Source organism: Triturus cristatus, chromosome 4_2 (assembly GCF_964204655.1).
Source record: "Triturus cristatus chromosome 4_2, aTriCri1.1, whole genome shotgun sequence".
Taxonomy (NCBI): domain Eukaryota; kingdom Metazoa; phylum Chordata; class Amphibia; order Caudata; family Salamandridae; genus Triturus; species Triturus cristatus.
In genome coordinates, this window is record NC_140586.1 from 146,093,342 (window position 1) to 146,109,362 (window position 16,021).

General features: G+C 40.8%; 1 protein-coding gene across 1 annotated transcript; it reads left to right on the plus strand.

Moving 5' to 3' along the window:
• The first annotated feature begins 346 nt into the window (after positions 1-346).
• Positions 347-11,944, plus strand: LOC146833197 (keratin, type II cytoskeletal 75-like). Its single transcript, XM_085600855.1, has 9 exons — positions 347-906; positions 1,626-1,840; positions 3,463-3,523; positions 3,758-3,853; positions 5,372-5,536; positions 6,866-6,991; positions 8,001-8,221; positions 10,607-10,641; positions 10,749-11,944. The coding sequence occupies exons 1-9, from the start codon at positions 349-351 to the stop codon at positions 11,027-11,029; spliced, it is 1,758 nt and encodes a 585-aa protein (XP_085456981.1). The 5' UTR covers positions 347-348; the 3' UTR covers positions 11,030-11,944.
• Positions 11,945-16,021: the final 4,077 nt, after the last annotated feature.

Here is a 16,021-nt window from a genome sequence, read left to right on the forward strand (position 1 = left end):
TGGCTATCTGCACCGAGCAATTATTTATGTTGGATAAACAGACATTGCAGAAACTTGTTTCCTTTGTCAAAGGAACTGCTGCGCATTGTAAGTCCACAGATAATATAATATCGAGCAACTTCTACAAAAAACATGATCGAAGGCACAAGCAATTTCCAAATCACAGCGGGCTGCCAAGAATGTATATTCTTGCATTTCCTATTTCATTGTGGGTGTGTTGATGAACTCAGAGTTACTGTAAACTGCTGCCAGGCATGCCGAGCCCATGGTGACGTAAGATATCTATTCCCCTCCTAGACCAAACCCACTATTTCAAGCAAATAAAAGGGGCAGCGTCAGCAACGGCAGATGCACTCCACTTTTCTTCTCACACTTACACCGTCACAGCTTGACAACAATTTCTCTCCTCTCCCACACACCATGGCATATAATCAACAAAGCAGCTTCCAATCTAGTGGAAAGAGAAGTGGCTTCAGTGCTTCTTCTGCTGTTATTCCAACACACCACTCTTTCAGTTCAGCCTCTGTATCTCGGTCTGGAGCAGGGTACGGAGGGTCCGGACGTATCAGTGGTGTTGGCTTTGGCAGCAGAAGCCTGCACAATCTAGGTGTGAGCAAAAGAATTTCTATTGGAGGTGGCAGCAGTCAGCGATATGGATCCATTGGAGGAGCTGGCGGTTCATTTGGTGCAGGGGGTGGATATGGGTTTGGTGGAGGATCCTTTGGGATGGGTGGTGGTGCTGGATTCCCAGTTTGCCCACCTGGTGGCATCCAAGAGGTGACCATCAACCAAAGCCTTCTCTCACCTCTCAACCTGGAAATTGACCCCACTATCCAGAGAGTGCGAACTGAAGAAAGGGAACAAATCAAGACACTCAACAACAAATTTGCCTCCTTCATTGATAAGGTAAGCCTGTACTGTTGCATGTAAAACTACTTTTTGGTGAACAGATTGTGATTGACAGACATTGATCTTTCCCAATTAAAATCTAGCAGTTTATGGCGATCACAAAGCCTTCTGTTATATAATAGAGACTGCAGTTTGTAAATTGATGGCGGTGTATAGTAACCTATGCAATATTAGTTCACAATTTTCAAGATGTTATGACTAACTCCTATACATATTAACTCCACCAACTCTCAGCACACATTAGTAATCTTTAGATGAAACTGTTAACTGTAACCACTCCCAGAGTTATGTTATTGTGTATTTGCATAGTGCAGTGTACGTCCAAGAGGTACTTCAGGACAGTGCACCAGGTTGCTTGTGGGTCGTGAGTGATCAGACATCTTTGATGAGTACCACAAGCGTTCTACTGTGCTGGACTTTAGGCTACAGTACTGGAAACTTACACTTTGTGCCAAAAGGTAGTGTTTGAGGAAGAAACCCCATTCTGTCTATTGGTTCACTGGTTTCTTGAATAGTGCAGGTTAGGACCAAGAGCAGCTTCAATACACTCATACTTCAAGATGGTTGTGGGTTATGAGCCATCACAGAACTGTGACAGGTACCACATAACTTTTTCTTTAATGGTCATTATGATGTGGGGATAGGTACACATGCTTTTCTTCCAGTAAGTGAAAGTGGCATGAAGAAGAACGTTATTTTTATCCTTTGGGTTACAGGTACGATTTCTGGAGCAACAGAACAAAGTCTTGGAGACAAAGTGGAGACTATTACAAGAGCAAGGTCACCAAACGACCAGGGATAAGATTGAGCCCCTATTTGAAGTGTACATTAACAACTTAAGAAGACAGCTTGATGGTTTGGGCAATGAGAGACATAAACTGGATGCAGAACTAAGAAACATGCAAGACATGGTGGAAGATTTCAAAAACAAGTAAGATGAGCACGTTAAATGTAGCACAAAATGCTTATTGCATATTCTTCATTTAATATCAGGTCTTCTATGCACCACATTTTAAAGTAATTCTGCACAAATCGTGTGCAAAAAAGTACGTTGATTCCAAAACACCAATACAAAGACTGTGAAGCAGTAAAATGAAAATGGAGGTTAATGTGTTGTCAAGTTGCTATGTGCATTTACTTCCATGTAAGACTAAAAACCTGTATAAACATGACTTATTAAACTGTTACTGATGATCTAGAAACCAATATAAGCAGCTCTTCCACCTCATGTTTGGAGCTAATGGTAAAGAACCTGGCAGATGTTCAAAGGCCCTGCTCATTTAGCTCATTAGTGAACACATAGTTCATGTGACTGATCATTTATTGTGAGGCCAGTTTTTTGGTCAGTACTGTTTTTTTAAATTTTATTTTGTTATAGAGATTGTGTATTAAACAGCCAAGTTTAAAGTTCATCAAATAGCACTGGTTCAGATTCATCACTGGCACCACTGTTGTAGTTTGGAGCATGAACATTAAGGAGTGCCACTACTTAGAGCTGTGCTCTATATTCATTGTTCAGAATGAGAATTTATATGTGTGTGTGTGAGTGTGTGTGTGTGTGTTTTCAAGGCCCCTGTAGCTCCGTGTATACACAGTTTTAAACTAAAAGTTATTTAGGCATTTAGCCATTAGATATGTGATCCTTAACCTCAGACACATCATTGTTGTGAGTACACTGATCACCGATTAGTGTGGCAGCTCTTCATTCAGTTGCCAGCTTGAATATTCCGTCGAAAAACTGTTTATTTAACTTGGTCTAATATAGTCTGCGAGCCTAGCTGCTCCTTTGCCACAAAAGCAAAGTTGATTGCTCAGAAGCAGAGTAAGTGTGGGAGTTGCCCCCTTTATCTCAGATGCAGGCCACTGTAAATGGCTAAAAAGTTGACCTGGAAAGCTGCACCACTGGCCTTAATGTAGAGCGTTAAGAGCCGAGAATGTGACTTGGAGTCATTAACTTATTTTTTTCAAGCCTATCATATTTTAGGCTGCACTTTTTATTCATACCCTGAGCATTGAGCTTTAATCTGTTTAATCTCCTCATCAGAGGAAACTGGGAACGATCCACGCATCTTGCTCTTGTAGCAGTAAAGTTGAATGATAGATGCAAGATGGCTGACACTGGGAGGGGCTCTTTCAGATTGGTGGTAAAAATGTAAATAGAATGTGGTCCTTTGGTAGAATACGGATCAGGTAGCCTAGGGTTACACTCTGCGGCTAAATCTCTTTAATCCCCAAATCATGTTGCATTTGGAATAAAGAGATTACTGTTGTGGCTTTGAGAATGAGGGCAGGTCTCACAACGTGATGACGAGATTAAAAGTGACACATTGTAGTGATTTGAATGGTATTCTAGCATGGCTAGCAAAACAGTACTGTTAGCGCAAAGATACAGCTCGGTTGTAGAAGACAACGGGCTATAAGCATCATTTAAGAACTTTCCTGTTTCTAAGGTTAAATACGAGCATATAAAGACTATTGGCATTACACAAAGCAACCACCTGACTAGCCTACATTACCTACAGTAAAAACACTAATGACATTTATCTTTCACAGGTATGAAGATGAAATCAACAAACGCACAAAGGCTGAGAATGACTTTGTGGTTCTCAAGAAGGTGAGTGTTATCATTAACAACATGTACACACATGGAGATTAAACAATTGACAAGGTAAAGAGTTCCATCACTTGAACAACACTTAAGAAATATACGTGATGATTCGGTGGTTTTAATTAATTCAAAGCTGATCAAAAATGTGGTGTGATGTAGTCATTTGTAATGGGTGCTACTGAAGCTAAATTGGTCTAGTGTTATGGTACTGTGTGTTAATACATACATTTGTATTTGTAGGATGTGGACGCAGCCTACATGAACAAAGTGGAGCTGGAGACCAGAGTAGATGCTCTTACTGATGAGATCAGATTCCTCCAAGCTCTCTATGAAGCGGTAAATGAACTTTCACGTCAAAAATATCAAGTGCAAGGTGTTTTCTCCTCAAGAAGTTAACACATTCTCATTCAGGTTTTCGAGGAGAATTGTGTGTTTTCTGACGGTAAACAGGTAAAGCCTATGTCATTTAGGGCAATCAGTTCCACTTTGCTAAGGCAGCAGCTTTACAGCAACATCTAGTGATGTCGCTAAATCACTCTATGGCGACAGAAAATCTTTACCAGACAAAAATGCCATTTCGCCTGGAGCGCTAAAAATTCTCACTCCATACAAAAAAACGTGCTTTTATTTGGTGCTTATACCATGTAAGCTGTTTCTTAGTCGTGTATATAACAGGGTGTAGTTAAATTCTAAACCTCAAGATGGCGAGGGGCTTAGTTTGCCTTGTCGGAAGTCGACTTTATGACCTTTAGTAGGTCCCAGCAGATGGCAGTTGGGAGCGTTTAACGAACTGAGACACTTTCCAGCGCCCTACCAAAAGAAATCTCTACCTTCTTTTATGTATTGTATTATATTCAATTTTGCTGAATAAACTTAGATGTTCAACTAAAAATTAAAAAAAATCTCTACTAATCAAAAAGTTAGGGAACACATATGCAACATGAGGGATGCATAGCATTCCGTTCTGTACATTTTGCAATTAACATACACGCACGCACACACACAAACACACGCACCCCCCTCCCCACACACACACGGCTTGTTGAAATAAGTTGCATGCTACCCCAAAGTGGGCCAACGTGGGCGCGACTCCTGTTTCGATTGAGTCCGTAAAATGTACATATTTTCTAAGTTTTACTTAGTTTAATGTAATGTTAATTTCCATAAGAGACAGCAGGCGATGACTCAAGAAAGTCTTCTTTATCTTTTATCCGTTCCTTGATATACGTAGGCAGGGCTTCGACCTTCGCCTCGCCCAGTTACACGCCTGGCCTACCAGTTCTACCTTTTACCAGCAAATCGCATGCTGATAGGTCTTCATACAAAAGGTCTTCATTAGTCTATTGGTGTTGGCCCGTGAAATCAAATGAGCTTTATTGCTTTTATCTGGCTTTTAACGGCGCTCTCGGACCATTTATCTGATGTTCCATGGTATGTCAACGAGACGAAATTAAGGAAGTAACCATTACTTAAGTTATGAACCATAGCAGCCATCAATGGGAGGTGGGTGGTCACAGACTCGTTTGTCAGCAGATGATACTTTATAAATAGAAGAACTGAAAATGAAACTCCTTGCTTCAACTATAGTCAAGTATTACTTGATTATGTCCTATTCCATTTGTCCCTTATCGACTTGTTACAATTTTCTGTGGGAACAGTGTAATCTTCAAAACATTTAAAGGTCTCTATCGTCCATACCTCACTGTACCGCGGTAAGGAAAGTCTTTTATTTTTCATAACTATGGGAAATAATAGTGTATGTAGTAGGAAAATGAAAATGGGAAACTTAACTCTGAAAAGGGGCAACTCATCACTGATGAATCACGAATCTAACATCCCTTCTAAAAATTACAGGAACTTGCTTCAATGCAATCACAGATCACAGACACCTCTGTTGTTCTCTCCATGGACAACAACCGATCTTTGGACCTTAACAGCATCATTGCGGAAGTCAAGGCTCAGTATGAGGACATTGCAAACAGAAGCCGCGTTGAAGCAGAGTCATGGTACCAAACTAAGGTAAGTTATCAGGATTGATTCCAATACGTCATTATTCAGAAAAGCACGTCAACAGTGGCTATGTTCTCAAAGGTAGTCTATACGGGAAAATGAACCTTTGAACAGCAGAAAGTATTTAAACAAGTCAGATATCAGCATATAAATATATTGTTTCAGAGCAAAACGTTAGTGAATGGTAAAGTTTGTGTAGCACTCTTACTGCAATACATCTTGACTAAACATACCCCTCCCCTGTGTGCAAGGTGTGCAAGTTCAAGGAATGTTGTTCTTGAACCAAGCTGTAACTTCCAAATATGAACACGACACAAACAAATGCCCCATACACATTGTGGCTATCCAAAATAGCATCAGCTCCAACAGAGAACTGTACTCAAATGAATTCCTTACCTTAAATAGGGACTTTCACAACCACACTTCGACTTTAAAGTAGCAACAGTAAAACTGGTCCCTAATAAGCCAACGTTAGATGTTGATTTGGAAGTAAACTATCACTTGTCTGAAAGTTTTGAGAATATGGCATACACCCACATATATATACACACATATACATATATATACATGGCTCCTTGGTTTTAGTTCTAAAATTGGAACTAAACAAGAACAGTGTGTGGAAGAAGACTTTAGAGGGAAAGTGTCTGCTTGCCAGTAGACTGCCAATGTCATTTCTAGTGTGATTTGGTCGTAATGTGGTATCTTATCATAACCTAAGGACAGGTGCTGTTTGTCTGGTTTTGGTAGGTGGGATTTGAAAGCCTTATTGATACTATTGAAAATGAATTACACTTGCAGTGCTTAAGGAGTATTGCTGGTGGTTAACAGGACAGTGTAGTGCAAAAGTGCAAATACCTTGGTTTGTCATCCCTCAGACTCCAGAAGTAATTGTCGCATTGTGAGTGCAGCAGAACTAGCTGAAGGTAGTCTTGATAAAATTGGGAGCAGCGATTAAATGTCTGGGAGACTGTGGTTGACCAACCATCTGTTTACAAGATATGAGCAATGTCTTTGTTATACTTTCACTTTTAAACTCAGGTTGCTTACAATGAAAAATGGTGTGCCTATGAAAGGATGAGCAAAATTGCATAAGTTATTTAGAACTCAGATTAATGTCATAAAAGGGTAACATGTAGCTTTGAAAAAAAAGTATGTTTTATGCTTTCATTCATAAATGATGCATTGTTGTTTGGAGTGTATCATTATGTAGTGATTACCATGCATACCTAACAAAGAATATGGAAGAATTCATCATTTGCTGTTATCTGATATCCAATGAATGTAAAACCAAGCAGTGAGTGAATCTAATCCCTCAGTTTTTGTCATTTTGCCCAAAAGTATGAAGAGCTCCAGGTCTCTGCAGGCCGGCACGGGGAGGACCTGCGCAGCACCAAGACCGAGATTTCAGAGCTAAATCGCATGATTCAGAGGTTGAAGTCAGAAATCGAAAATGTGAAGAAACAGGTAATGTATATATTTCTGTTACATAAGGTCCGTCAATGTTGCAGCGTATAATTGACTGATTCTCTACTCTTTATAAAACGGACATTAATACGTTTACCAAATTGAGGCAGAGAAGTCATGTGGGTCTATTACATTCATGGAGGAATCCATTAAAAAGGGGTATCCAACATGCTTTATACCCATGATTTCAAATAATTATCATTGTAACCCATTCAAATTGGTCTGTTTTCAATATCAATTAGAAAACTGGAATAATAATTCCATATGAGAAGGCTAGAACAGAAGCCACTGGGTTAATATAGCCACAGGGGAGTTTGCATTAATTGGGTAATCTCATTAGCCTGCTCTGTCCCCTCAGAAAGCAAGTCCTTGTGTTATGCTTAAAGCCCGATACACAATTCAAACAGGGGCGTGTCTTGGTCAGTAAGATATTGGGGTGCCTTCAGATTTTTCAATAATCACACGGACATATAATGTTAAGATACATTATGCTTGAAAGAGAGCGCATGAGAGGGGCTAAAGGAGCAGTGAAAAAGATGTGAAATGCGTATTGGTAGGGGTACTAAGTTGTTGGAGAAAAAACAATATTTTGTAAAATAACCAACATTTTTAAAGATTTTCAAACGAGAGAGAGTGTTTTTGTCTGTGTATATGTAAAAATCCCTGGTAAAATCCTACTGACACTTCACCGTGCCTGACTGAAAGCATTTGTACCCAACTACGTATCCGGATATAGTTTGATTCGGAGCGTGTACCAACCCAAATATCCCCTCCCCCCAAGCTTTGCCCCTGTATTCAATTTAAATCAACCCCTTTAACGCAAATGAAAAGTAGTCTGGTAGACCCCACGTTCTTTGTAAAATAAAAATAGCACAAACATATTTTGGTTGTTAAACAGGATAAGGGTAAACCAAACGTACACTGAACTAAATGACTGGGAAACATGTTACTGACAGATACCAGTTTATGTATCCTAAAGCTTATTGCTAACTGTATTATGTGATTGCAGTGCGCAAGATTGCAAAGCGCCATAGCTGAGGCCGAAGAGAAAGGAGAGCTCGCTGTGAATGATGCTAGAAAAAAACTGACCGATTTGGAAGCTGCTCTGCAGAAGGCCAAAGAGGACATGGCTCGCCAGGCACGGGATTACCAGGAATTGATGAACGTCAAGCTGGCCTTGGATATTGAGATTGCCACCTACAGGAAGCTCCTGGAGGGAGAGGAGAATAGGTGAGGAAAGGTCTACCTTTCATGTTGTTAGATTCATTAAATATTACTTCATCAGCCTACTGTACTGCACCTAATAAGAAATGATATGCTGTGTGAAAGGTAATGATCAATGCATTGTAAATAAACAAGGAGAAGCTGAAGTCTGAAATCTATTCTTTCTAAACATTTATGAAGCTGTGGTCTGAACCCCTATAAATTAAAAGATATGGCATAGCAATAGATTGCGTATTTTAAAAACAATACTGGCATTCGTCCACAATCAAAAAACGCCCATAAAGAATGTTGTTTTATACACTTTTCCAAATAGGCTAAAGTAACCGATGTTTGCATTTTGGAGAATTTACTTGGGGTGGCTGTCACACAAGTAGAGCAGTTTCAGACACAAGAAAGAAATCGGTGATTACTTTGGGTTATCTCTCTATCTGTGTGGTTGAAACTATGACCAAGGTGATTCAAAAGTAGCACACTGGCTAAAGTGATAAGCAGGAGTAGAAGTGACTAAAAATACATTCCTGGAATATTCAAAGCTGGATCATTACAGAAGGCATTATAATCCCTCCTAATTCTCACTTTAGATAGAGGGTGCTTCCTTCTTCACCACTTCAATATGTTCTAAAACTGTATTTCTCTAGCTCTGAAATGATAAATATACTGTAAAGCCCAATGCCATTTGCAAAAATACATCTCTTCAAGGGACTCAGTCAAGTTGCTTATGAAGACACAGAAATGTAGTGGTCACATCACACAGTACGGAGCCGTATTGCACTTTGCTGGTAAATTGCCCGTTCTCAGGGGAGTACAATAGTACGTAACTGTAGTCATCTCTGAGAGTGTTCATAACCAAATTTAATACACTCATTATAAGACTGTTTCCAAGTCCAACTCCTCATCGGTATCTCCCCTATTCAACATGGGTAAATCCTTTCTAACAAGAAGCTACCAAGTATGGGCTCTACGGAATTCCCTTGGGAACAGGTCTACAAAGTAACTCAGATTTAAAACTTTAACAGAAGAACTTTGGCAAATTAGATGGTTACAATAAGAAAACACAAAATGGTTTATGCCTTTAGTTTGTTGCTTTCAAATTCCCATACCGTCTGTCGCTGGTTTTAGAAAATCAGTGCGAACATTTCTCAAAGTTGAGCCTAAATCAAAGATCTGTCTCTCTTCACTGAAGCACTTGAATAACGTGTGAGGGAAATAGTCAACGTGGTTACTCTCACCTACAGCACTATATCACAAAGTGAGACCATGAATCAGTCTAAATGTGCAAGCGAAACCTTCTTACACTCCTCTCAATTATCTATTAAAGAAAGGGGGGGAACTATCTACTTAATTTGAGGTGGTAGCAGATTTCCTAAATACACCTTATCTTTAAGAATCCCCTTAAAGTGTGTAAGAAAGAGTAAGCAGATGCCTATGGAGAATCACCAAAACAGAAGCATAGTAACACCTCAGGGAGCCACAAGTGGGCCAGGTGAAACCATTCAAACACCTAACATACTTCACACACTGTAGGTGGTTCTTAATTGTAAGGTGTCTTTATGACATCAATCAATGCCTTAAATTATATGGACAGTAACCCTCTTCGTCCAATAGATAATTGGGCAATGTCTAAGTATCCCTTCATTGAAACATTAGTTAATCTTGGATTGTATGTCATAATTCCCTCATCACTTAAATTCTAGTATTAAATGTTTTCAGTTTGATATCATTTTTCACATGGGATTAAAAATAAATTCCTGCACCAGAGAAGACTGGTTGGAGGAGCAGGTCAACTGAATTCCCTTGCATCGTTGCAAAGTCGGACTATGCCTCCTATTCACAAACCTCTATATTTTATCATATTTGTAGCAGGTCAATAATAATGAAGGAACATCATATGGTTATATTCCACATCCCATCCACATTCTAAGACAGTTTCCAAACATTTATATAGAAACGTTACTAGTTCTGATACTACACTCAATGTGTTCTTTTTATCTTGCTCAAGTCAAACTCAGATTATATCTAAATGAAAAAAATACTTTTTTACATTTTAGCCTATTATATTGCCATTGGAAATATACTCTTTTTCTGCCACAAAAACTGCACTTTGGCACCTATTGATTAGTCCAGTAATGTTCAGTTTTCAAGGCACCTTTCTGTCTCTCTCGCCATGCTATCATAATCCAGCCCTTCATGTCTTTTTAACAACTGCCTTCACCCTTATCCTTCTATTTGTCTAGACGTGTGCCTCTTTCCAAGGTGCAAAACATTTTGTAGCAGTGTCTACATTTAATCTACTTATCATTTGCACTCATGACAGTAAAGTCATATAAACATAGATATGATAGATGCTTGAATGCCAATGTTTTAAACTACTGTTTTTGTTTTCTGTAACAGGTTTGCGGGAGAAGGAGTTGGGGCTGTCAACATCTGTAAGTACTGTTCCTTGCCCTTTATGAATTGCTTGCGTGTTCTCTAGTTGCTACTTCAGCTGAACACCAATTTCGCTTTGCGATCTCATCACAAATCTCTTTTACAGCTGTGGTCAGCTCTAGCAGTGGCGGTGCATACGGAGTCGGTGGTGGACTAGGAGGCGGACATGCACACGGTGTTGGAGGTGGCCTTGGGGTTGGCCATGGCTTTGGAGGAGGGCTTGGTGTTGGAGGTGGAAGTTTCAGCTCTGGAAGTGGAAGATTTGGAGGAGGATATAGTTCTGGTGGTGGTTTCAGCTCCGGAGGGTACAGCACTGGAGGCAGTGGAAGCTCAAACGTCAAAATTATATCAACAACCTCATCCTCGCAAAGCTCCAGAAAGTATTAAAATAGTGAGCTGAATTTCCAAAATCAGCAATGCTGAGATGAGCGGGCGACACTGTATGAAAAACATTCGGAACCACCATGCTTTATAATAACCCCCTTTCTCTTGCACAATTAGATGATTGAAGTGATAAAGTGATGCCGTTTGTGTCATCCATTGGTAATGTAATCCATTACCTGTGCCATCCATTCCTTTATCGGGTAGGCATTTGGCACAACTTTCTATCGCATCAAAGAGGAACGAAAGCTAGCTTAAACAAAAATCATTCCATTTTATAACTTGAAAGCAAGCAGCTGAAAATGAAATAATAAAATACCAGGTATCAAAGTATTGCATTTCTAAATATAAGCAATAACAGGATTCCACTAAAGCTAATGTGTGTGTGGGAAAAGGAGATGCGCCATTTCAGGCCTTTCTCTCTTATTAAAAGATTGTTCAATGCTAGTAATGTGTTGTTTGTAAATAACTTTAAGCCCCCCCCCACCCCCCCACCCCCGTCACTTTAAAGTGCTCCATGGGGAAGTGAACTGTATTTGTTATGTGGAAAATAGTCCAAACATATGTTCGGGAAGCTGGTACGCTGCTTGCCTAGCTCTGCCCTGGCTCTCCTGAAATTTACCCCTGACCTCTACATCGCTCTGCTATATCTACGGTTCTGAAGCTATCATTTTTACCAAGAAAGTTTGTCTTCGATAAATGAATGTCAACTGCTTACATGTATGATAAAGTTAAGGTGTTAAGCTGAGCTTTGACTACTATTGGTGACCCATCTGTAGTAAACATGATGCAGACGTTTTGAGGGAATTCATAAAAATCACTTACTGCATCTTGCTTTATTGTACTGCACATTATGTCAGTTGCCTTATTCAAACATCTATTGTCTTTCAGAAAGGTTCTTAATAAACGACTATAAACTGGCCTGAGTAGTTCAAATATTATTTTGGATTTGACAGAAAACTTTCTTTTGAGTATTTATGTACGAATTTATGTGTGTATGGGGTATTTGTTAAGTGCAAACCTAGGTAAATGGCAGGTGTTCGCAGGACAGGGTCAAAGGCAAAGGGTACGGTCATTGAGGGGTTGGAAGGGTAGCTGGGTCTGAAAGCAGCAGTGGCGCTCAAGCACCCTTCAAGGTAAGCGGTTTATTCAGGTTTTTGATAAAGCACAGTTATGGTGCCTTGATACTTTAGAGTTCATTGACTTGCGATAGAGAGTCACACATTCAGTAAATATTGTCAAAGAGTGAGCACTGTTCAGCTAAAGTACTTGACGGAGGAATTCCAATGTGACCTCATGAACTGCTGCTTTATGCTGATGTAAATAAATTGATGGCATAACGAGACCACAGATGGCACCTACTCTGTCCCTCAACCTTGCCATTACAACTTAGCGCCAACGCAGGCACCCTTGCACCAGAGTGCAAGGGGGTCGGCAAGCAGGGAGGTTGTTTATGTACAAGAAGGTGTCCCTTCCTGTACATAAACAAACCTAAAATGCCAGTTTGTAACTTACATGTGTGCTGCTTCATGCAGCACACATGTAAGTTACAAAAAAGGCATTTTTAAAAAAAGGTTTGTTTATGTACAGGAAGGGACACCTTCTTGTACATAAACAAGCCATGGCAATTTGCATTTTACATGTGTGGTGCACAAGGCAACACACATGGAAATTGCAAAAACGAGGAGAAATAAAGCATTTCTCCTGGTATCGCCAACTTAAGACCAGGGTTTTCCTGGTCTTAACTTTGGCGTTAGCTCCTATTTACACTACCCTTGTGAATAGGGGGCAGCGTAAATATCAATGGGTGTTGTGGTGGAAAGCCCACCACAACACCCACTGCATGCCCCTTTCACGCTAAACCCAGCGAGAAAAAGGGCCTATTCACAAGGCAGCCTTAAGCCACGTTAAGTGGCTTAAGGCTGCCTTGTGAATTAGGCGAGGACCCTATAGCCACCACAACATCACTGAAAGTGGCGTTGTGGTGGTGATAGGGGCTTGTGAATATGCCCCTCAATTTCTAAAGAATTTTAAATCCAAATATCTAGTTCAGCAGGTTTATACAATGACTTCATACCACTTTTCATGATTTAGACATCATAGTCTAACCAGAAGTTCAAAACAAAGACAATTCTGACAGCTGTTGCGCTTGGGCAAACGGGCGCAGCTCGGGTAGATACATTTGAGTAACAAAAAAACAAATGAAAATATCAAAGCCTTGATGTGAATAATAGTCTTCCTGGTTTGGCGCATGCCATACCATACTGGATACATAATTCTACCGTTATGTATGCTTGATGGCCCCTTGAGAATCAAATATTTTTTTTTTTAAATGTAATAGGCAAAGTAGAGTACAATATATTATCTCAGATGCCTTATTTTCTAGTGGGGCTCAAAATTTGGACAAGCAATAGTCTGTTTATTCCACTCAACGTATGGACCAAGATACATACGATTATGCAGTCTATCCACAATCTTTTTTTAAAAATTCTTTTTATTTTAACTAAGCATAACAATGCAAAGCCATACAAAACAAATATAGGTCAATATGGTTCCCCTCTCTTCATTTCTTTTGCACAACCTCTGGCCCACCTAATGAATGCCGATTTCTGAGATATGGTCAGCTATCAGTTTCTATCACCTTTATGCATCTATCCCACCTTGTTCCTCCCTCCCCTACTGTGGTTTTCATTTCACCTCATGTGGCTAGTCCTCTGTATTTCACCCAGCTCCCCCAGACTTTATCCCATTCACTAGGGCATCCCCGTCCCTGATAGATTACCTTTTCTGCGGGCACAGCACCAATCTATGTCTTACTCCTTTACTGTAGGTATTGGCAGTTTGCCCCACATTCTAGCTGTGTTTCTCTTTGTCACCATATCACCTAACATTAGCCACAATTTAGTGTGTCGTGGCCAATACAGAGCTCCTGTTACGGTCAAAATGCGCCATTTTGCCTCTATCAGAACGGTCTACCCTACCACTGTGGACATCACTTTTATCATCCCCTCCCAGAATCTCTTAACACGGGGCAGCTCCATATTGTGTAAAAAAAGGAGCCCTCTTTGCCACAGCCTCTCCTGCATGTAGTTAAATCGCACTTGCCCATCCGGAAAAGTCTCAATCTGGTTGTGTATGATCTGTGTATGATTTTAAATTATATTAATCCGAAGCGGGCCCTAATGGCCACATCTTGGGCTCTGTATAACTTCCAACCAGTCATCTTCTTCTAAGGTCCCTACATCTCACTCCCATTGACCCCTTACGGCTACCAGTGGATCCGATGTATTGTTCATTATTTTCTTATATATTAAAGATGTTGCCTTGTCCTCTATGGGATCTGCTAGGAGTCTATCTTCTAATGGTTCCAGTCATAATCTTGGTAAACCTGCATAATTCCAGATGTGAGTACAATGGTGCAGAGAATAAATTATTTCTCCATACCAGCAAAAGGTCTCTTGACTAATCACTAATGCTGCACATGCAAGGATGGATAAACAGGCTGTAGAGACTGTACCCTTAGTTTGCATGCTCACTATAGAAATTCATTACAATTGGTAGCACTTGCTGCAACCTTTACCTTGATTTTCATATCACCTGTGCCCAGCCCCAAAGGATGACACGCGGAGTCTGGTAAGGGTGCACAAAGCCTTCTTTATTAATGTCATCTGCATGGTGCGCGCAGGCACCCCATTCTTCCTCGTGGGTATTACTGGAGAGTCCTCTGTCCCTGCTCCCTCAATGGAAGTGGTGTTCGGTGTCCAGCCCCCTCCCCATCTGTTCTGTGCAGGGTTCTAGTGCCCACCTGCACAAGTCGTTCTGACATCTCCCCCTTTGTTGACAAAATGGACAAATTCCCTTTGCCTGCCTTAGTTGCCGAAAAGGACCATGTGCTATGCTCTTCTCATGCAGCTAGTATGTTGTGAGAGAGACAAAAGAGAAGTAGCCAAAAGAAGAACAAAAAGGTAAGAGGAAAAAAAGAAAAAAGAGAGAGGGAGAGAGAGAGACACATCGAGGCTGTATCTCAAAAATTCATGTTCCTTGACCCGTTCATCATAGTTATTAAATCAGCCTTTTGGGTTTTTGACTTACTCTCTTTGGGTGGGAACTTTTGTTCCCTGGCCCTGTTCTTCTCCTGCAGCCACAGCCCAGAGATATCCTTCGCTGCTGTGAGGGGCTAATTCCACCCACTTCTCAGTGTCATCGCTCGGAGACTTTTGTTTGACACTTGGCAGTGCCTCTCCTTCATCATCATCTGTTGTTCTGAATTTTCAGAAGTGAGAGCTGTTTCTAGCGATAGAGCCTTTTGACATCTGTTATCTTTCATAACTGGCTCCAGAAAGGACTGTCTGACTTCTGTGTTTGTGGTTGACGCACTAGAACCAGATCTACTTGCTTTAGTTCAAATGCTGTTGCATGACGCCATGTATCAGCTTGTCGTTTCATCTTCATCTTGACCTCTTGGTCGCGTGCATCAATATCACTGTGTTCAGGTGGTGCCTTGGGTGTCAGCGGAGGCAGATGGGTCCTGCTCGTTCACCCAGTACCTGTTATGATGGGCATCGTCCCATGGAACTGTGTGGGGTGTTGCGGTAGTATCAAAATATTTTGCCTAATGCTTGGCCCACTGAGATCTGCACCAGTTTCCCTCATTGGACAGCTTTCTTTATGTTGCCCATGAACTTTTCCACCATGGCCTTTGCTTGCGGCCATAGAGGTGTTTTTTCCTATGGTGTACTTCCAGATAGGTCATGAACTTGCAAGAATTCTTCTCCTGAGAACAGTGGTCCACTATCTGTCTTAAGCATTAGAGGGACGCCCCATGCAGTAAATATGTCGTCCTGTATCACTAGGGTGGCAGTTGCTGATATTGATGACACTTGGTGCACTATGAGGAAAACAGGAGTATTAGTTGATGACGACCAGCAGGTAGCCACAGTGGCCCGTTAAAGCTTGTGGGCCAGTGTCGTCCACACTGCCTCAGGGAGGTTAGATATG